The 24,596-nt window shown below is 32.4% G+C and overlaps 1 protein-coding gene across 1 annotated transcript in view; it reads right to left on the bottom strand.

Annotated features, from left to right (window-relative positions):
- Window positions 1–2,397: 2,397 nt before the first annotated feature.
- PCDH11X (protocadherin 11 X-linked) overlaps window positions 2,398–24,596 on the bottom strand; it is a 694,161-nt gene continuing 671,962 nt past the window's right edge. Inside the window, exon 8 of the mRNA XM_061179538.1 lies at window positions 2,398–3,080. Within this exon, the coding sequence (XP_061035521.1) occupies window positions 2,398–3,080 (683 nt within the window). The remainder of the gene's footprint in view (window positions 3,081–24,596) is intronic.

The following is a 24,596-nucleotide window of genomic DNA, read 5'->3' as shown; positions in this document are numbered from 1 at the left end:
GAAAGGGCAATAAAAGCATATTTGTTCATTCCTATATCTCTAGGAAAGGTATCAAAACTTCACAGATTTTACATGAGGATTTAAGAGCCACCCATATAACTCAATAAATCACACTATCGGAAAAAAAATCCCAAATATCTAACGTTGGTTTGTATTCTGATTTTCATTAACATAGATAGTAACTATTCATACTACTGACATTATTTAATAGTCTTTCAGTTTCTCTTTTTTATCTCTTTTTCATTTATTTCTTTTTGTGTGTGTAGATCTTAACTAATAATGTGGAGAGGAAAATGTAGAAATAACTAAAAAAAAGAAAAAATTCTCACATTATCTTTGCAAGCTTTAGAGGAAAAAACATTCTAAAATCTACTGGAAGCACCAGAATGAGTTTGTCATTCTAGGTTTCTTTATTTTCCCCAGGTCTAAAATCTTCATCAACCATAGCAACAAGAATACCAACACATATACGTCATCATATTTCAATATCTTCACTTTCAAACATCATCAGTCCTTCAGGACTCACATGCATCTGGAATACCAGGATGCTCCAAATCCCTTTGAATATAACAAACACAAATGAGGGGAAAAAAATCAGTAATACTAATTAATTTGAAATTTCAGCAATTAAACTCTAGTAGTTAAAAGTTAAGGAGTTCTACACACCAAATCAGATATGATTTAAAGAGCTTCATAATGGGAACAATATATTCTCAAAACGCTACGTAACCTGCTGGGCACATGAAGAGAAGCTTTCTCAACAATCAGTGGAAACTTCCACCAATGAAACTATACATTTACCCCAGTTTATAATACAACATTTACACACAGTTTAATCATAAATTACATATCTTCAAGATACACATTACAAAGTCTACTCCTAATTTAAGCAAGAAGATATATTCACTCCCCCCCCCACCACAACTAAAACATCAATTGTTTCTTGGTTTAGTGTAATGCTGAAATAAGTATTTTCAGTTTTGCTATGGAGGAAAATTAAGTTGATGGTGTTTCTGTAAATTGATAAAATGTGCACATAGAAGATCACGGACAGTTAAGAGGACAAAAAATAAAATAAAGAACAGAAGGAAACTAAAGTTCCCTAGGAATACTCATGTATTCTTTGCTTAGAATGACATATATTGTTTCATATATGAGATTTTGTTGGTTTATTTTTGTGTGTGTCTGTGTGTTATTGGGGTATTTCTTTTAGACCCCAAGAGGCAGTCATGAACCCCATTTCTCCCTCTGCACATCTCCTTAAAATTCTATACTGTAACACATTTGATGTAGATTTATAATTATGTCTCTTGAAAAGTTCCTTCCTGACTTTCATCTTGTTATCAGTGGTTTTCTTCAGTAGGTTGAGCTAGAATGACAAAAATCCTTTAGTCTTATAGGTTTAGTATGTGGTTTTATCTACAGTTATGTTTATTTTAATTAGGAGTTGAATACATCCGCCTTCTTTATGATTTTCTAGGCTGTTATATACAAATTTCAGAAGATAAAGACCCAATTAATAGTGGAATATAGGCTTAATATGACAGATACAACATGATTTCTGATGCACTTTACACTAAACTACAAAGATAAATTTAACACAAAAAGAAAGAGGCCCTTTTTAGCAAATAATTGCCTAATTTGGGCACAGTTATTGCACTTCAGTGTCTCGAACTCTACTAAAGAGTAGAGAAATAGGTTATAGACATAAATCTGTACAGTTTTTATAAGTTCTTTACTGAAAATGTATATACAAATTATATCAACAATATATTCTTAAAATAAAGGTAGAAAACATAAAAAACAGACAGATACAAAAAATATAAGAGATATTTCTACTCCCTATTGTTCATTTTTACAGAAAAACTAATAGCAAAAAAGTGGAGACAACAACAAATATCAAACAGAAAGACAAACAAAAATGCTACTGTACTTAAACCTTCTAATGTTGTCTAAACAAAAGTTTAGATAGAATAAACGTACCCTTGGAAAATCAGATATTTGTTAGTTTTCCATTAGCTATGTACTGGGTCCACAAAAAACAGAATGGAAAAAAATCAGTAATATTGCACATGTTGGTAAAAATAAATGAAAAAATACAATGCACCAGAAATAATATATACTATGTATTAATATCTGCCATGATAAGCCTTTATGTACAAAAGGGTGTGACTTTTTTTCAATTTCTTTTATTTTTAAATACATATTCTGAATTAATCAAATTGTAAATTTATTTTTAACTTTTGACTAAGGGTCTAGCTCTAGACTTGATTCTGGTGTCAGTTTCTATTTACATAGCTATTTACAAATCTAACAATTTGAAGTATTCATTGAAAATGAATCTTAAACTTTGATTATATACATCCTGTTGGAAAATGTGAAGTAGCAGTTATCGTTTTATAAAGGATGTTCTTCCATAATGGGAGACTCACCCCTAGAGGGTCTGGCCTGCTGGCCTGGAGTGAAGGTTGTCAAGGGAATGACTTTAATTGAATCATCACTAGGATGAAGTCTTTCAGACATGGCGTAAAACTGAGATCTTGTACTACCTTGTGCTCCCTGATCAAGAGAAAGTAGTCCATCAGGGTCAGCACCTTGCCCCCAACCTTGCTGCAGACCCATTGGTGGTTGTGCGGGGCTGCGATGGAGGGCAGCAGCCTGTGGCAGAGGAGGGCTGCAGTGGATTGCGGCAGCCTGTGCCAGGGGAGGGCTGTAGTGGAGGGCAGAGGCCTGTGCTGGTGGAGGGCTGTGGCGAAGAGCAGTAGCCTGTGCTAGAGGTGGGCTGTGGTGCAGAGTGGAGGTCTGTGCTGGTGGAGGGCTGTGGCACAGTGCAATAGCCTGGGTCACCGGCGGACTGTGGCAGAGCGCAACGGTCTGTGTCACTGGAGGGTTGCGCCGGCGAAGAGTGGTCTGCATCAGGGGCGGGCTGTGGCACAGAGCAGAGGTCTGTGCCTGTGAAGGGCTGGAATGGGTCAGAGAAGCTGGCATCCAGCAGGCATCAGAGTGGCCCAAGATGAGACATTCTTGAGTGCAGTTGTCAGAGGCCTCTTCCACGGTTGGTTGAACAGTTATTTCTGCAGCTGTTACGGTGGGAAACAAATGATAAAATTTATGTTTCAAAGGCATATGTTTAATAGCTACTTAAAATAAATCATATTGTTACAGGAACATTTAATAATCTATCTATAAATGCATCAGAGACTTCTAATATTTTCACAATTGGTACTTGATTTGTCAAGAAATAATTCCTACAGTAACATAAATAACCAGGAGTGGGAGGATGGCATTTCATTTCTATAATTAGGATACTTTGGTTTAGTCTCCCAAATGTAAATATTTTAAATTGTGTTTGTGACTGTGAATGGAAGCTGTGGTCATTGATCTCTACACACAAGTCAGTTGAAATATGGTCCTAACACAAAGAGACAACATGAGTGAAACGAATGGAAAAACCAGTCACAGAAACATGTAATGAACTAACCAATTATAGCTAACGGTTTGGTTAAGAATCTAATTAATTAATCTGAGAATAAATCTAAGAATCAATTAGGTTAATATGAAAACATAGTTTGTTGAACTCTAAGATATGCCTTTTAGTTTCAAGAATGAACTATAGCTATAATTATCTTAAAGACAATTGATTTCTGTATTCCTCATTTTCTGAAATCATGGCAAATCAGAGTTTAGCAGCATAATGAATTACAGATCCAAAATACTTAGCTCTAAACTATAATACTTTTTAAAACTCCTTTATAAGATTTCTGTAACATTTTCAAATGCCCATAGGTATCAAATATCAATAAGTATACCATACAAAGACTAGCCAAGTAAAGATAGAGTAGCTATATCAATATAAAAGTTGACTTTAGAGCAAAGAATGCTACTCACGATAGTGAAGGATATTACATCATGACTTCTTTTTTAAAAAAGGTCATTTCTCTAAGAAGACATAGCAATCTTAAAAGTTAAAAATAGAATTCATGTTCCTGTAAGTCCTCAACAGGATATAGAGTCCAGGTACTGTCATTATCCTATCACACTTAAAACCAAAGAATAGTATATATCAGAAGTGATTCTCATTAATAAGACTAATTTTCTCCATTAGATAACCATTTACTTTTCTTCATTTAGAAGGCACTTAAAAAACGTCCCTATGAGATTAACATTTAAAATATTCTATATTTTTGCACAATTATATTTGAGAAGTATTTGGGAAGGTAGAGTTTTATATATTTGGGGTGACATTAAATCATAAAAGCATGCATGGAAATATATGAACATACATACAACTATACTTTAAAACAAAATTTAATTTCCTCACCATCAGAAAAGCAACTGATCTGGCAGCTTTAAATTTTACAACAAAAGAATACATCATAGTTTCAACATTGAGTTATTTGCCTCTTTATGATGAGGAAATAGATACCAAGTCATTTTCACTGAAATATATGATTTATAGAAATTCCTTTTTTAACAGCTTTATTGAGATATAATTCACATACCATAAAGTTCACTCATTTAAAGTGAATAATTCAATGGTTTTTAGTATATTCACATAGCTGTGCAACTATCACCACAATCAATTTTGGGACATCCTTATCAGTCCCAAAAGAAACCTGGTATCCATTAGCAGTCACTGGTCACGTCCCCCCAAACTCCACAGCCCTAAGTGACCATTAATCTACCTTTTTCTTCTATAGATTTGCCTATTCTAGGCATGTAATATAAGTGGAATCCTTTAAATGAAGTCTTTTGTGACTGGCCTGTTTCATTTAGCATAATGTTTTTAAGGTTCACCCATGTTGTAGCATGTATCAGCACTTCAATTCTTTTTTTATTGTTCAAGATTACACTTTGTATGATTACACCACATTTTATTTATCCATTCATCAGTTGATGGACATTTGGGTTGTTTTTACTTTTTGGTTATCATGAGTAATGCTGTTATCAACATTGTATAAAAGTTTTTGGGTAGACACAGTTATTCATTTCTCTTGGGAGTGTACCTATGTATGGAGTTGCTGAGTCATATGGCAACTCTATGTTTAATTTGAAGAAGTGCCAAACTGTTTTCCAAATTGGCTGCACAATTTTACATTGCCATCAGAAATACATGAAGGTTCCAATTCCTCTTCTGACTTTCTGCAAAAATTCAGTTTGGATTTTGCAGATTTTGGTAAGGATTGTTTTGAATCTGAAGATCAATTTGTGAAGTATTGAACTTTAAGAGTATTAAATCTTCCTGTCTTTGAACATGGGATGTCTTTCCACTTATTTATATCTTTAATTTCTTTCAATAGTTATTTCAAAATTTTCAGAGTAAAAACCTTGCACTTCTTTTGTTGAATTTGCTCTTAAGTATTTTATTCTATTCCAAATAGAATTGTTTTCCTAATTTCTTTTTTGGAATGTTTATTTCTAGAGTATAGAAATACACTTGATTTTTATATATTGCTCTTAAAGCCTGTAACACTGCTGAGCTTGATTATTAGTTTTAATAGGTTTTTAGTGGATTTTGTAGGATTTTCTGTATACAAGATCATATCATCTGCATATAGAGATAGTTTTGCTTCATTCTTTGCAGAATGAATGCCTTTTATATATTTTTTTGTCTAATTGTCCTGGCTCAAACCTCCAGTATAATGTTTAATAGCAGTGATGAAAATGGACATCCTATGTCTTATTCCTGATACTAGGGGAAAACAGAGTATTCCACCATTAAAGTAGTTTCTAATTTCTCTTGTGATTTCTTCTTTGACCAATTGATTATCTAGGAGTGTGTAGTTTAATTTTCCCATACCTGTTAACTTTCCAAATTTCTTTCTTTTATTTCTAATTTCATTCCACTGTGGCCAGAGAATATATTCTGTGTGAATGCAATTCTTTCAATTTATTGAGACTTGTTTTATAGCGTAGCATATAGTCTATCCTGTACAATGCTGCATGTGCACTTGAGGAGACTATGTATTCTGCTCTTATTGGCTGAAGTGTTCTGCAGATGTCTGTTAGGTCTAATTTATTTAGAGTGCTGATCACTTCTTCTATTTCCTGTGTTCTCTTACATGGTTATTCTTTCTATTATAGAAAGTGGAATATTGAAATCTCCAACTGTTATTATTGAATTGTCTATTTCTCCCTTCAATTATGTCAGTTTTTGCTTCATGATTTTTAGAGCACTGTTGTTAGATGCATATGTGTTTATAATTGTTATATCTTCCTGATTATTTGACCATTCTATCATGATAAAATATCCCTCTTTATCTCTAGTAACATTTTTAAAGTTTTTTTAATTTAAATAAGTCTGATATTAGTGTAGTCACTCTATCATGATTTCTGTGTGCATGATATAACTTTTCCATCATTTCATAATTAATCTATCTGTATCTTTGAAACTAAGGCCTGCATCCTGTAGGCATACATTTGGATTTGATTTTTTAATTCAGTGTTATAATTCTGCCTTGTTTGGGGTTTCTAATCAATTCATTTTCAATGTTATTATTGATATAGTAGATTTATATCTACCATTTTACTTTTTGTTTTCTATGTGTTTCATGTATTTTTCTGTTCCTCTATTCCTCCTTTACAGCTTCTTTTGCATTAGGTGAATACTTTCTAGTTTAATGTTGTAATTCTTTTAATGATTTTTGACTACATATGTATATATAATATATAGTGTATATAATGTTACATGTAAATATGTATACTTATTTATACATGCATATGTGCACGCATGTGTGTGTGTGTGTGTCATTCTTGTACTGGTCTTTAGATCATGTGGTCTTAACTTTTTACAATTACTTCAGATTTATTATACATTAATTCCAGTGAGATATAGAAATATTACTCCTATATATCTATATTTGCTCTCCTCTTTATTGTGCCATTTATATATATATACATATATATATATAAAACACCTATGTATGTATAAATTCAATATATTGTTATAATTATTACTTTATGTATTATTTGTTTTAATGAAGCTGAAACAAGGATGGGCGTGCAAGTTTTATAAATAATTATCAACTATTTTTTACTAACCTTCTTATTTGCCATTTCTGGTTCTCTTCATTTGTTTGCTTGTTTCTGTGTATTTTGAGTTACCATCTATGTTGTTTTGTTACTCCAATTCAGTTTTGCTCCTACCCACCCCTTTTATGCTGTTATTGTCATATATATGTGTGTGTGTGTATATATATATATATGTATAAATTATATATATATATATAATTTTAATAATGCTGTTATCAATGCATGTGTACAAATATATTTGAGCCCATTTCAGTTGTTTCGGGTATATATCCAGGGATGAAATTACTAGGTTATATGGTAATTCTATGTTTAATTTTGTGTGGGATCACTATACATCTTCTATAGCAGCTGCACCATTTTATATTCCCACCAGCAATACACAAGCGTTCCAATTTCTCCACATTCCCCTTGAAACTTGTTATTTTCTGTATGTGTGTTTGTGTTTTTAATAACTGCCATCCTAATATGTGTGAAGTAGCATCTCACTGTGGTTTTGATTAGCACTTCCCTAATGACTAGTGATGTGCAGCATCTTTTCATGTGTTTATTGGTTATTTGTATACTGCATTTGGAGAAATGTCTTTTCAAGTTTTTTGTTCATTTTTAAACTGGGTTGTTTGAGTGTTTGTTTTGGTGTTGTTAGAATTCTCTTTATATTCTGGATATCAGTCCCATATCAGATATATGATTTGCAAATATTTTCTCCCATTCTGTGGGTTTCCTTTTCATTTGTTGACAGGATCATTTGTTGTACAAAAGTTTTTAATTTTGATACAGCCCAACTTATCTATTTTTTTTTTATTGCTTGTGCTTTTGGTGTCATACCCAAGAAATCTTGCCAAATCCAATGTCATAAAGTTTTTTCCCCATATTTTTTCTTGTAAGATTTTTATAGTTTTAGCTCTTACATTTAAGCCTTTGATCCATTTTGAGTTAAATTTTGTGTATGGTATATGGTAAGGGTGCAACTTCATTCTTTTGCAAGTGGATATCCAGTTTTCCCAGCACTATTTGTTGTCTTCTAGTTGCTTAATGGCAGCCATTCATATTGCCCCTTCTTCTCAAAAGATCTATTTCTATATATTTAAACAAGCATCTTTCAAGTTTTAGAAGTCTAATTTATTAGGAACCATCCACCTTCTGAATTCACTTGCTGTCACTCTGTCTCTAGTTAAGCATTAACTTTACCAAGTGAAATCAATAATTTCCTACTAGATAGCTTTCATCCATAGAGAATAAAACACAGCATGCTAAGAATTGAATTCAATGTTAACATTTTGACTAACAAAATTAGAGAGTTCTTGAAAACTTGGGAAATTAAGTAACAAATACATACAGAATTGAAGAAAAATTAAAAAGCCAAAAGGTAAGGGTTTTTAAAAAAAATTCATTATGCATATAAAATATTGTAGTGGTTTTCACAATTTGACAGATTTTCTGAAGAATTTGGAAACTAGCTGACACATAATATTTTAGATGGATAGATGATACTTCACATAAAGTGCTTCCAAAAAATGTGGTGGAACAATGTAATATTATTGTTCAAATGATATTTACTATAAAATATAGGTAATTAAGTACATCTCTAGAGCTTTTCTCAAAAATTCACCTTGACGATAATCCAAAACATCTTTTTTTAATTTTATCACTTAACTTTAATTGACTTATAGTGGATAAACCACATAAGTACTAATTGAATAGAGACTCTGTCAATTTGGTAGCAGAGTTTTAATAAATAACCAGAAACATTGATATTATTTGTCCTTAAAAATACTCTGTCTTGTCCTTTAAGTAATGGGTATTGCTATAGTTAGTAACATTCATGACTTGAAAAAAACCTATTCACAAGCTACAACAAACAGAAAACATATATCCAGAACTACTAAATGTAATTATACCCAATTAGATGAACAGGAGATTGTTCACAATATGTGTGTGTGTGTGTGTGTGTGTAAAATTTATAAAAAGTCACGTTTTTAGCTAAATGTTTTTAATCTCAGAATTCAGAATACCTTGGTGAAAATCCTAGTTTTAATTAAAACAAGTTTTGTAATAAACTTCATTGTTGTATCTCTAAGTGCATAAAAATCCACCAACTACTAGAGAATCAATATTAAATAAAAGCACAAAAACAGAAGTGTAATTAATATTCTAAGAGTTTCTATTTGAATGAATGCTACTAAAATATTCTTTTAAGTATATATTTTTTAGTGGGCTATACAGTCTCCCTTAATACTATCGATACCATTTAATTAACTTAATGAACTATTTCCCAAAGAGAGAGTACAAGTCAAGCACAGACTAACTCAGTGCAAGTTCAGAATAACATTCGTTGTGAATTAGTGGAGTTCAAATTAATTACACTTAAAACAACATTCTCTGAGGGCTTCTGTAACTCATTAATAACATTTAACTTTGAAGAAATAAATATTCTTCCTAGGGAAATATATTATCCTCGTAAAGCACCAAAATACCCTTTGGATATCACAGTAATCTTCTATAGGGAAAATGTGATGTAGTCATATAGCTGATCATTTTATCATGTTGAAAAGGCAACTTGAACTAAAGTTATGAGTCAAGTGATGGCCAAAATTCTGCCAATATGCACCTCAATCGAGTATACTGGGAAAATGGAATATATAACAGGGTAATAAAAATACCTATCTATAAAGAATATATTGCAAAGGAGACAGACCCAATATCTCTCTTTGGAAATCACTTACAAGAGAACTGTTACCATCTGCAGTTGTTGAGAAGGAGTGAGGAATAATGACAGAATATTGAAATATATTTTTAGCATAATGAAATTAAGATCACTGTTAGAGTGTAATTCATCTGTTTTGTCTCAGAAAGAAAATGTGATCTTATGAGGTTAAATAAATTCATTTGGATATTCTTTTCCTTTGTTCTAAATGCTTACACTTATTTGACCTTTAAATTGCTTTTGAGAACTATCTGTTAACTCATATTTATTTAATTGGCTGATATATATATTTCAAGAAATAGAGGAACAAATTCCAGTCTTTCAGAATTCAGATAACAAGTTCATAGATGTGGTTAAATGTGCTCTGGTGATGCTCCCTATCATTCTCTAACCTTTATTAATTTGAAGACAAATGCATATTTTATAGACATTTTCCTTAGTGCTATTCCAAAACTTAATAGAATGTTCATTATACAAAAATCTCCAAACTGTTCCATTTAATGTATCTGTTAATCTCTGGTAGCAAATTACACATGATAGAGTTCTTATACAGATCATTTGATTAGTTTTCAAAGTTGACCTGTCATGAAAAAGAATGTGATATTGTTATAAATTTGCTTTGGTCTTTCTTCTTCTTGCTCTTTCAGTAGCTTCCCAATTGTACCACTGAAGATTTTCAGTGTCATGTTTTAGGGGAATACTGCATTGTAACTGACACATCTATTTCAGCAAATAATTTTTACTGTCCTCAATTCATCATTTGGTCTTCCCAAGTGAATAACTGGGAAATTTATGACTTGCCTAATGGGTTGACAGTTCAGAGTTTGGTTTAATGTGGTCCAAATGCCTAGTAAAGGTATTTGGGACATTCAACTCAGATTTTCACTTTTTATTTAAAGTTTTGTGTGATTTAAAGTTCCCCTAATATTGTTGAAGATAATCTGTTGCAACTTGATACCTTCAATCTATTCATGTAAGTGAACTAGTCAGAGTAGCAAAAGGACACACTACAAACAAATATGATAAGATGAGTGATCCTATTTTCACCTGACATCTCTCCAATATCCACTGAGACTTGTTGGGAACAAATTGAGTAAAGTTACCATCACCAAAATAATAATTTGGGCCCATATGAGTAAGCAAACATCTGGAAATAGGTGGGGTTGGAAAGCTTACTATGAAAATATCGTTAGAGTTGGCTACCTTATAGCTACAAATATATCTATACTTTTTATGTTAATAAATTGTTTATTCTACACCAGACCTTTAATCAATCCATGGTTCCATAATCATATATTAGTTCTGAATTTAGACTCCCCAGAGTTTTATTCCTATATAACTTAAAGTCTAAATTAGTTACCTAGCTTAACAAAGAGCAGGTTTTAAATTAAACAAATCCTTAATATTAACAACCTAGGATTGCATTTAGAGTAAAATGATGAAAGAAGCAAAATTCTCACACAATGAAACTGTCTATAATTACACAGATACTTTTCATATTTCAAAACACTGCAAATACATGAAGACATAGCTCGCAATATCAACAACCATCAAACAATGAGAAGTGACTTTCATTTGCTATAGCATTTCTGATTAATCAACAAGTGTAGCAGTTTTTATATTATCAGGTTATTGGGACCTCAGCGAAACAATGGTGACAACCTTACACTGGTTCAGTTAACAATAGTCACTAAGAAAAGTCTTCTTTTCCCCTTTAAAAGTAGTATTTGATGAAAATAACAATTCAAACCTGGTAAAAGAAGAAAATCTTCGGAATTACCACAGCAGCCAAAAATAATCTCATGGATCAAATCACTGAATAAATTTTGTTTCATGTCTATCTGCAATACTTTGAAAGAATTAAAACTTACTTGTTAATATTAATTGATATACTTTAATAAAATGAGTTGTGATATCTTTCATTTCAAAATTCTGTGACATATTCTGCATCATGTGACTGTAAAATATTTTAAACCCCCAAATCTATGCAAAACTAAGACAGAATGCAGGTAAATGCCAAATTTTTAATTACTTTATTCTTTTATATTTTATCATATTGAAATCGTGCACACATACTTGATGAAGAGGCAATGACACTTTGATGCAAAACATTATCACGCTAGGAGTGTTGTGATGCAAAGTATACTTCACAAAGCACTAATTGTATTTGGCTTTTGAAATTGGAAAGTAAAACATTTTCATTTTTTCTGGGGGATTAGCAGAGATTTTTTTATTATTCTTTAGAACTTTGATTTATAGCGTGAACATAATATCTACAAGTCCAAAGCAGAACAAGGCCATTGCCTTAGTATGACTTTTAACTTTTTTTAGTTTAACGAAGAATCTATCAGACTTATAGATTCTCCTTCTGGAAGATGGAAAAAGTGACTTTTGGTCTATGGCCACAGACACTATGAAAAACATACAGAATTATTAATGACCAATAAATGTAGCCAATGCCTTTCATCCAATAATCTTGGCCTATTTGTGCTAATGAAGTGGGCTTGGTAATAACTATTGCTATTCTATAAAGCAGGAAGCCTGTGTTTATTTAGACTGGGAAAACTGGGACACACCTGCCTTGTGTAAGAACTCACTTGGCAAAATCTTCACACTTCAGTTTTAACCCATTTTTTGAATATATCTCACAAGAAATAGAAATTGTTCTCTCCATTTAAAAATTAATAATGCTACCATTATAAACTTCCCCTATTATAAATTCTGAGAGTTTCTTACAAGCATGCTAGGTCCTTCGAATAATGAGTTTTTTTAGAATACTGAATCATTAATAATAAATGCTGTCCAATGTATTTGTTAACAAAGGCTATTACAGTTAAACATGTTAATATACATTATTACAGAGACTCATAGGTGACTATTAACACAAAATCAGTCATGATATTTTGGGATTATTTGGGGAAATATTTGTTCATAAATTTACTATTAGTTACTTATTCAAGAACTATATTTTGCAAAAGCAATAGTTAATGTTATTGCTTCTAGGCCTTTTGGCTAAGATCAAGTGAAGAGTTAATTTTAGTGACTAAAGAGATATGTAATCAATTAATTTATGTTTTAAAATGTAATTGGTAGTTTTTAAAATATGCCACTTAAATATGCCTTTCAACACAATCTACAGTATTGGTGTCTTTGACTTTGACATAAAGAATAAGAAGTACGAGGAAAAATATATTCAAAGGTACTGAAAAAGTACCATTTCATGCTTATTAAAAAACAAACTAAGTCTGTCATATATAATACTATGTAATGCTGTTAAAAGATATACATAGAAAGAAAACTCAGATATCTAAATTACTTTGGACATTCCATTTAAATAATTTTGTTTCTATACAATTGATTTTTATACTGAAAATATATACAACAGAGAAAGTGTGAGCTATTACTATCATCATTGCTAGCCATTTACAATCTGAAGATGAGAAAGGATTTCTTCCCCTAATGATGCTCTTTGAATAGGGCACTAATAAGAGCAAGGATAAACAGTAGTGGCACCAGATATTCCCACTGCTGGGATCACCTCTAGGTTATTCTAAGCTAGGATTTGGAAATGTCAATGTATATAATGAAACAAATGTGAAAACATTTATTCTATGGTAACTTTGAATAAATTGATTCAAATGTGAGAGAAGTCATGCAAACTTTCTCTAGTGGAAATATTCTTATTCCTGTTACAATGTTTATGAACTATTACCCATAATATAGGTGGGTATGAATTAACCATTTGGCATTCAGTATTACATATTACTTGAATGCAATTTTCAATAAATTCTAATTTACCTCAGCCAAACATTATGCATGTGAACATTTATTCACTATTTTGTATTTTAATTAGTCAAACTCAATATGTTCCTGGTGTCAATATGCTGATTGTCTTTGAGCAAGAGAGAAGAAAAAAATGTTGCTTTTCTTTTTTGAAGCAGAGGATGCCTGGTACTTGCTTTTCTATTTGTGCTTGTATTGATTTGCATATTCTTTAGAGGTAGGTCATTGAAAAAACAATGCTTTATATAATTTTACACTAATAATGCAAGTACATTTAATTGGTCAAGAGATAAAGCTAATTGCTTGCTTTTATTAATGCAGATATCATAACTGTACTGTAAATGACATATGAAGATTTTCTTTCAAATTGGTTTTTTAGAAATGGCAACTGGTGCTCCAGTTGTATTAGGCATACTATGGATTCAATATTTTTGATCTGTACAAATTTATATCTGTTTTGTAATGAGGAGCATTAGAATGAGGAGTTTTGTGAAGTTTTGTAATGAAGAGCATTAGAATGTTTGTACAGATATAAGATGGACAAGCATTAATCAAATTTAGTCTAATGAACTATAACTTTGATGTTTGCACTGCAGACAACCTGTATTTGAATTACTCTGTACAACATTTCAAAGGTAAGTGTATGTGCTATAAAAACATATGGAGAATCATAGAGATAGTGTTCATTTAAACAACAATCTTTCTTCACAGCAAACTAAAGTTTAATTAACAATATAGATAAATAAACTGTTATAATGTAATAGACTAATCATATATTTCTTACAAAGTGGCTGAAGATATGGAGGAAAAAAAATAAGGTTTCTTAAAATGTACTTAATCCAAATATATGTATGTAATTTGTGAATGACAGCCAATTTAACTACTCCATTTAAGAGGAAGATGATAAATAAGGCATAGGTTGTGTGTGTGTGTGTGTGTGTGTGTGTGTGTGTGTAAAATAGGGAGGATGTGATTGTGGTGGTCATGGAAGAGAGAGCACAATATCCATAGAGGCCTGGGGACGATAGAAATGAGTGAAGAAAAGGAGAGATATAGGTACAGGGAGATTTGCAGGGAGCTAGTGTGAACAGTCCTTTGGACAGTTAATTGGAACCTTAAGTGAAGAGGAAGGCCCCGGAGGCAGTACCCTTTCTCAATTGAGGGAAATGAACCAAAAATGATCCTTGATAAATGGACACGGAAATAGATGAAACATGTTCAATGTATGTAGACTGGCAGATTAAGATAGAATAAAAAGCAACATTCCCTGAATTAAGCAGCATACTTATTTCAATACATTTTTCCTAAAATTGCTTTTCCTCACTATTAACATGTATCCTCCCCCACATACGGATTTTATTGTACATACATACACAACTTAAGTGCAATTCAGTACATACACATGAACTTTCTTTTACTAAGAAAGGAAGAAAGGATTAAACTCATATTCTTATTCTATTTTTAGCTCATTAAGTTTTCTAGTGATTCAGTTGCACGTAGGATCTAAAGATGGACCAGCATTTATTCACTATAGCAACAAAACTTACTATGTTACTGGGGTGAATTACAAAGACATATTTCTAAATGTTAAAGAAACCATGAATTCCCAGGAAATACTTCATTCCCTAATATGTATCTCACATTTTATATATTGTTAGATTTGTTTTGCTAATATTTTAAAAGGACCTTGTGCCTATATTCATGAGGAATATTGTTTGTAGCTTTTTTATTCTTTTCTTTTTTATTTCATACTGTCTTTTCCTGGTTTTTGGTTTCAGAATAATGCTGGTCCCTTAAATGAGTTGTAAAACATTCCTTCTTGTATTTTTTGAAAAAGTCTGTGTAGAATTGTTATTCTTTCTTCTTTAAACATTTTTGAAAATTCACCTTTGAGACTCTCTGGGCTTGATGTTTTCTTTGTGGGAAGATTTTCAGCAAAAAAAGTAAATTCCTTTAATAGATATAGAACTGTTCAGATTGTATATTTTCTTCTGGAGAGAGTTTTGATAACTTGTGTCTTTCAAGGAATTTGTTTATTTCTTCTAAGTTGTCCAATTTGTTGGAAAAAAGTTGTGCTTAACTATTCTCTTATTTTTTACTATCTGTAGGATCTTTGGAGATGGCTCCCCTTTTTTTCCTGATATTGGTTGATTGACTTTTGTTCCCTATCTTTTTTCTTGGTTGCTTTAGCAAGGGGTATATCAATTTTATTAAAATTTTCAAAGGACAAGTTTTGACTTGTTCATTTACATTAATGTCTGTTTTCTATTTTGTTGGGTTATGCTTTTTTCTTTATTACTTCCTCCTAATTACTTTGGGTTTATTTTGTATTTATTTTCTAGCTTAAGTTAGTATCTTGGGACATTAATTTTAGACCTCTCTTTTTTTCTAATATAAGCATTTAAAGCTTATGTTTCCTCTGAGAACAGCTTTAGTTATTTACATCTCATTCATTTTGATATATTGTATTTTTATTACAATTCAGTTTGGAATAGTTTCTTAAACTTCTTGATTTCTTCTTTTTCTCATTGAAGTATGTTGTTTAAATTCCAAATATTGTGATTTTTCCTAGGTATCTAATTGTTATTTATAGTTTAATTCTATTAAGTTCAATAAATACATTGTGTGCTTTCAATCCTTTGAAATTTATTAAGATTTGTTTTATGGTCCAGCAAATGGTCTACCTTGGTGAATGCACTATGTGCATTTGGAAAACAATTCATATCCTGAAGTTTTAGGATGTAGTATTCTGTATGTAATTATCAAGTAGGTGAATGTGGTTGATTGTGTTGTTTGGATCCTCTATTTCTTACTGATTTTTTTTTAATCTACTTGTTCTGTCAATTGCAAAGAGAATGATGTTTAAAATCTCTTACTATTTATGGGATTACCTATTCCTTGTTTTAATTTCATCATTTTTGCTTCACATATTTTGAAGAAATTAAGTGTGTACCCATATAAGATTAATATATTTTCCTAATGAATTAACACTTTTATAATTATGAAATAGTCTTCTTTATTTTTGGTAACACTTTTTGTCTTGAAGTCTATTTTTCTAATATTAGCATGGCTACTCTGGCTCCTCATATTTACTGTTCAATTTATATATCTTTTCCCATCCATTTATATTCAAATTATCTATATCTTTGTATTTAAAATGCATCTCTTCTAGACAGCATAAAGTTGGATTTTGCTTTCTGCCTTTATTTAGAGTGTTTACTTTGTTAACATTTAATGTAACTATTGATATAATTTAATTTGGTTTCCCATTTTATTGTTAATTTTCTGCTTGTCCTCTATTTTTCTTAACATCTGTTCCTCTTTTTCTGCCTTTTGTTGGATTATTTGAATTTTTAGATTTCCACTTTATTTATTGGCTTTTTAGCTATATGTCTTTGCATTTTTTTAGTGATTGCTCTAGGAATTAGAATACATATTCTTAAATTTTTACAATCTACTTAAAATTAATGTATTGCTAAAAAATTATTCTGACATTTGTTAAAACTATAAGGAAGACTTTATTCAAGACACTGTCATAGGTGTGGTGTGAAGACAATTTCAATAGAGGAGAGAAATTGAGCTCTTCTCTGAATACAGTAAAAACAGCTGAGGACTTATAGTCAAGGAGAAGAGAGAGGGGGAGATGGATGGGGAGATGGAAAATTACTAAGAGGAGACATCAAGGGTAGGGAGATTCTTGATAAACCAATTCAACAGAATTCTTGCTGAAGGCAGGCCTGAGTAATCAAATATCGAGGGTGTGGGATTCTCTCTAAACTGAATTTTCAGGACTTGACAGGTGAAAGAGAGGGCCCAAAGATGAGATCTAGTCAAAAAGAGGGCTCAGAGGAGCCCGTCTAAAGTTTGGTGAAGGAGAGAGTCTTTGTCAGTACCACTGAACATAAAATGTAGTAATTTACTGTGTTTACTGTGACATATTATTTGGAGAACAATACCAAAATATAGAGTATTAAGCAAGAATTTGTAAACTTTTCCACATAATGATGTTTTTAACTACCCACTTTGTCATTCTTCTACAGATTTCTTCTGGAAGAGACTTAAAGCATATTATTTCTTTATTAAAAGAAAGAAAGTTAATATTGGGGAGGAAGAAAAGTATTTGATAAAAACGGTTCTGATAATTGCATAGGAAAATCTGAAAATATTAATTATATTTATAATTTAAATCAATTATTTAAAATGTCTATGTTTTCTCTTTATCACTTTTCTGGGCAGATTGAGCAGTGACTCAATAATAATCATGATATTAAATCCTGCAGGCACATTACAAGAAAGACGTTACAATGTTATTGTAGTTAATACAAATATAATAGTTAACAGAGAATATTCCAAGACCATGTTCTTATATTCAACCCAAAGGATTTTAACAGTGCTTCTTGACTAGGGTTACCAGATTTGACAAATAAAAGTACAAGTTGCCCAGTAAAATTTGAATTTTATATAAACTCCAACTATTAGTGTAAGTATGCCTCATGAAATATTTAGATTTACTTATGCTAAAAAAATGTTGTTTATCTGAAATCCAAATTTATCTGGGCATCCTGTATTTTATCTGGCAGTCCTATTCTTGATATGATGCTCTAATGTATCCATGAATTTTCTGTAAGTGCACAATAACCACAAACAACATCAATGAGGATTTATTTGCTTTCAATCTGATGCTAAAAAGATAACTTAAGTAACCCTTGTGTATGCATAGTAGGTAAAAATTTTAAAGAATAAACTTATCATATATTTCTTATATACATCCTAACATTATAAACCATATACCTTGTGGGGAAAGAGAAGAACTACCTTCTCAATATTAAATTCTTCAATTTAAATCCCAGGTCTTGAAAAAACTCTCTTTTTTAACATATTAGACCAGCTCTGCTCCCTACTCTCAGAAAAATTCCTTTCATTTTTTAAGGAATACAGGATATTATTTTAGCAAAGACCTGTTGAGCAATTAATATTTATTTGGTTCTAATATTTCTGATATTGATGGAGGCTAGACCATATACAAAAATTTTGGTAAATTTGTTGCTTTTCATTTTGTGGTACAATCTATTTTAGTTTATGTCTAAAAAAAAAGATGTTTAAGGAGGCACATTCAGTTATTCTGGTCATCTTAATATTAACTAATAAATTATTATTCATTTATGAATATTACTGTGCTAATTCAAAGTTAGCAGGAGAGAAGATGTGAGAGCCTTGCTGAAGGCAGTCATGGATTTATACTGAGATAGTCACACTTTCTTGCTTGGCCCTGCCTGTGACCAAGGATCCACATTTGTAAGAAAGACAAACCAAATATTAAATTTTTATTACATGAATTGCAGGAAGATTTTTGAGCTACTGTACAATAAAAATGTGTTTTAAATGCAAGGGATAATATGTATCTATATTATTTATTTTTACAAAAGCTATTAAAAATAAAATTGTATCTTAACAAGTCAATAAGTATGAAGTATGTCTATATGTTTGCATTTTTTCCTAAAGTGTTGCAATTTCAACCCAAAATACATTTTCCCCAAGGTTTGAATCATCTGTCAATTTCACAGAGCAATCATTATATAATTGAAATATGAAATTATGCAGATTTTTGAATTAGACATTTTATGATATTGTGTGGTTACATAAGTTGTAAAATGAAACTCACTATTAAAACTACTTAGACTATTTTATCAAATCAGTTTAAGACATAGTCAATATACTATTATAGTACTCTTTTTTGAAAATAAGCTTTATACCTTAATGATTACATATTAAAAAGTTTATTATAGCTCTGTGGTGATTCATCCTATTTACTCAGGTAAAAAAAATATATATTTTCAAAACCTAAATTGCTCTGACAATATTACACCTCTAGGAACAATACAATGCAGGTAGTTTTCAATATTCAACTAATGTGTTTATTCCCAGCTAGTCTTGCCAATTATTTATAATATCATAGAGATAGTAAAATGTAATTGAAATCTACTTTATGTCCCTTAACTGAGTACATTTTGTATATCATATAATTTAGAAAATTTTATTAGATTCCATTAGTCATGTTCCAAAGGCTACAAAAACAACAAATATGAAACATATATATTAGCATTTATAACACCAGTGCCTAACATTCACACCTTTCAAAATAATGATAGAATAGATGCCATACATATACATTTGCATACGTGCATATGTTTGCCCACAATTAATTTGTATTTTGTAGTTAATATCTTATTGTTATGGGCTTTTTAAAGTTTGTTTTATATAAATTTGGATGGTAACTGCATATATTATCAAATATAATAATTCCTTTCATTTAAAAAAAAATACACGTTGTTTCACAAAGAAAATTTAGATCATTTTCTATAAATTAAATGAAAATCAACAGAGTGATAGATTACATTTATTTATACAAGAGTGTGAGTATAAATTGGTGTAGGTAGATATGAATGTTTTAAAATATATGGTAATGACTTACACAATAAAAAGGGTAAAAAACAATGACATATTTTGATTATTGGTTAGTTGCACCAGAAAGTATAAACATAAAATGAAACATTCCATGAAGCAACAATTCAGTATTTTAAATGAAGAGAAAATGCGTAGTCAAACTGACAAATAGAAATAATATGAGTGCTACAATTTTCACATCAATCTAAGGAAAAAAATGTTTTGAATTACAGTCTTTTTAATCCTATGTGATATAGAAAATTATTTCAAATGTGTAATAATTTTAAATAGTATAATCCAGTTTTCACTGTGCCCCTATCAAATCTAACAGTGTAAAAGTGTGCTTCTGAGTAATGTATATCTTCTAGCATTTCTGAAAAACAGTTGAAAGGTTTTGTATTAGAAAAGTGGTGAGAGATTGGCTCAAGATGGCAGAGTAGAAGGATGTGCGCTCACTCCCACTTGCAAAAGCACCAGAATCACAACTAACTGGTGAATAATCATTGACAGAAAGACACTGGAACTTACCAAAAAAGATAGCCCACATCCAAAGACAAAGGAGAAGCCACAATGAGACGGTAGGCAGGGCACAGTCACGATAAAATCAAATTCCATAACTGGTGTGTGGGCAACTCACAAACTGGAGAACAATTATACCACAGAAGTCCACCCCTGTAGTGAAGGTTCTGAGCCCCACGTCAGGCTTCCCAACCTGACAGTCTGGCAATAGGAGGAGGAATCCCTAGAGAACTGGACTTTGAAGGCCAGTGGGATTTTATTGCAGGACTTCGACAGGAATGGAGGAAACAGAGACTCCATGCTTGGAGGGCACACACAAAGTAGTGCATGCACCAGGAGCCAGGTGGAAGGAGCAGTGACACCATAGAAGACTGAACCAAACCTACCTGCTAGTGTTGGAGGGTCTCCTGCAGAGGCAGGGGGCAGCTGTGCCTCACCACGGGGACAAGGACACTGGCAGCAGAAGTTCAAGGATGTACTCATTAGCTTGAGCCCTCCCGGAGTCCACCATTAGCCCAACCAAAGAGCCTGTAGGCTCCAGGGCTGGGTCCCCTAAGGCCAAACAACCAACAGGGAGGGAACACAGCCCCACCCATCAGCAGACAAGAGGATTAAAGTTTTACTGAGCTCTGTCCACTAGAGCAACACCCAGTTCTACCCACCACCAGTCCCTCCCATCAGGAAGCTTGCACAAGCCTCTTAGATAAACTCATCCACCAGAAGGCAGACAGCTAAAGCAAGAAGAACTACAATCCTGCAGCCTGTGGAATGAAAACCACAATCACAGAAAGATAGACAAAATGTAAAGGCAGAGGACTATGTCCCAGATGAAGGAACAAGATGAAACCCTAGAAAAACAACTAAGTGAAGTGGAGATAGGCAACCTTCCAGAAAAAGAATTCAGAATAATGATACTGAAGATGATCCAGGACCTCAGAAAAAGAATGAAGGCAGGATCCAGAAGATGCAAGAAATGTTTAACAAAGACCTACAAGAATTAAAGAACAAACAAATAGAGATGAACAATACAATAACTGAAATGAAAAAAACACTAGAAAGAATCAATAGCAGAATAACTGAGGCAGAAGAACGGGTAAGTGACCAGGAAGACAGAATAGTGGATATCTCCGCCGTGGAACAGAATAAAGAATTAAACGAAATGAAGACAGCCTAAGAGACCTCTGGGACAACATTAAATGCACCAACATTGGCATTATAGCAGTCCCAGAAGGAGAAGAGAGAGAGAAAGGACCCGAGAAAATATTTGAAGAGATTATAATAGAAAACTTCCCTAACATGAGAAAGGAAATAGACACCCAAGTGCAGGAAGTGCATAGAGTCTCAGACAGGAGAACCCAAAGAGAAACACGCCAAGATACATAGTAATCAAATTGACAAAAATTAAAGGCAAAGAAAAATTATTAAAAGCAACAAGGGAAAAAAGACAAATAACATACAAGGGAACTCCCATAAGGTTAACAGCTGATTTCTCAGCAGAAATACTGCAAGCCAAAAGGGAGTGGTATGATATATTTAAAGTGATGAGAGGGAAGAATCTAAAACCAAGAATACTCTACCCAGCAAGGATCTCATTCAGATTCGATGGAGAAATCAAAAGCGTTATAGAGAAGCAAAAGCTAAGAGAATACAGCACCACCAAACCAGTTCTACAACAAATGCTAAAGGAAATTCTCTAAGAAAGAAACACAAGAGAAGAAAAGAACCTACAAAAACAAACCTCCCAAAATTAAGAAAATGGTAATAGAAACAAACATATCAATAATTACCTTAAATGTGAATGGATTAAATGCTCCAACCAAAAGATGCAGACTGGGTGAATGGATATGAAAACAAGACCAATATATGTGCTGTCTACAAGAGACCCAATTCAGACCTAGGGACACATACAGACTGAAAGTGATGGGATGGAAAAAGATATTCCATGCAAATGGAAATCAAAAGAAAGTTGGAGTAGCAATACTCATATCAGATAAAATAGACTTTAAAATAAAGAATCGGGCTTCCCTGGTGGCGCAGTGGTTGAGAGTCTGCCTGCCAATGCAGGGGACACGGGTTCGAGCCCTGGTCTGGGAAGATCCCACATGCCGCAGAGCAACTAGGCCCGTGAGCCACAATTGCTGAGCCTGCGCGTCTGGAGCCTGTGCTCCGCAACAAGAGAGGCCGCGACAGTGAGAGGCCCGCGCACCGCGATGAAGAGTGGCCCCCGCTTGCCGCAGCTGGAGAAAGCCCTCGCACAGAAACGAACACCCAACACAGCCATAAATAAATAAATAAATAAATTTAAAATAAAGAATCTTACAAGAGACAAGGAAGGACACTACATAGTGACCAAGGGGTCAATCCAAGAAGAAAATATAACAATTATAAATATATATGCACCCAACATAAGAGCATCTCACTACATAAGGCAAATGATAACAGCTATAAAAGGGGAAGTTGAAAGTAACACAATAATAGTTGGGACTTTAACATTTCACTTACACCAATGGACAGATCTTCCAGACTGATAATTAATAAGAAAACACAAGCTTTAAATGACACAGTAGACTAGATTTATTTAATTGATATTTATAGGACATTCTATTTGAAAACAGCAGATTACACTTTCTCCTCAAGTGCACGTGGGACATTCTCCAGGATAGATCACATCTTGGGTAACAAATCAAGCCTCAGTAAATTTAATAAAATTGAAATCATATCAAATATCTTTTCTGACCACAATGCTATGAGGCTAGAAATAAATTACAGGAAAAAAAAACTGGAAAAAATACAACACGTGGAGGCTAAACAATACAATACTAAATAACCAAGAGATACCTGAAGAAATCAAGGAGGAAATCAAAAAATACCTAGAGATAAATGACAATGAAAACACTACGACCAAAAACTTATGGGATGCAGCAAAAGCAGTTCTAAGAGGCAAGTTTATAGCAATACAATCCTACCTCAAGAAACAAGAAAAAATTCAAATAAACAATCTAACCTTACACCTAAAGGAACTAGAGAAAGAAGAACAAAAAAAAACCCCAAAGTTAGTAGAAGGAAAGAAATCATAATGATCAGAGCAGAAACAAATGAAATAAAAGAAAGAAAACAATAGCAAAGATCAACAAAACTAAAAGCTGGTTCTTTGAGAAGATAAAAAAAAATTGATAAACCTTTAGCCAGACTCATCAAGAAAAAGAGGGAGAGGAATCAAATCAATAAAATTAGAAATGGATAATGAGAAGTTACTATGGACACCGTAGAAGTGCAAAGCACCATAAGAGACTATTACAAGCAACTATATGCCAATAAAATGCACAAATTCTTAGAAAAGCACAACCTTCTGAGATGGAACTAGGAAGAAATAGAAAATATGAACAGACCAATCACAAGTAAGGAAATTGAAACTGTGATTAAAAATCTTCCAACAAAGAAAAGCCCAGGACCAGATGGCTTCACAGGTGAATTCTATCAAACATTTGAAGAAGAGCTAACACCCATCCTTCTCAAACTCTTCCAAAAAATTGCAGAGGAAGGAACACTCCCAAACTCATTCTATGAGGCCACCATCACACTGATACCAAAACCAGACAAAGATACTACAAATAAAGAAAATTATAGGCCAACATCACTGATGAAAATAAATGCAAAAATCTAAAACAAAATACTAGCAAACAGAATCCAACAACACATTAAAAGGATCAAACACCATGATCAAGTGGGATTTATCCCAGGGATGCAAGGCTTCTTCAATATATGCAAATCAATCAATGTGATACACCATATTAACAAATTAAGAAATAAAAACCATAAGATCATCTCAATGGATGAAGAAAAATCTTTTGACAAAATTCAACACCCATTTATGATAAAAACTCTCCAGAAAGGGGGCACTGAGGGAACCTACCTCAACATAATAAAGGCCATATACGACAAACCCACAACAAACATCATTCTCAATGGTGAAAAACTGAAACTATTCCCTCTAAGATCAGGAACAAGACAAGGATGTCCACTCTCACCACTATTATTCAACATAGTTTTGGAAGTCCTAGCCACAGCAATCAGAGAAGAAAAAGAAAGAAAAGGAATCCCGATTGGAAAAGAA

This window comes from Eubalaena glacialis, chromosome X, assembly GCF_028564815.1.
Source record: "Eubalaena glacialis isolate mEubGla1 chromosome X, mEubGla1.1.hap2.+ XY, whole genome shotgun sequence".
In the NCBI taxonomy this organism is placed as follows: domain Eukaryota; kingdom Metazoa; phylum Chordata; class Mammalia; order Artiodactyla; family Balaenidae; genus Eubalaena; species Eubalaena glacialis.
Note: the sequence above shows the minus strand (reverse complement) of the source record. Positions and strands in the feature narration are given on the sequence as shown.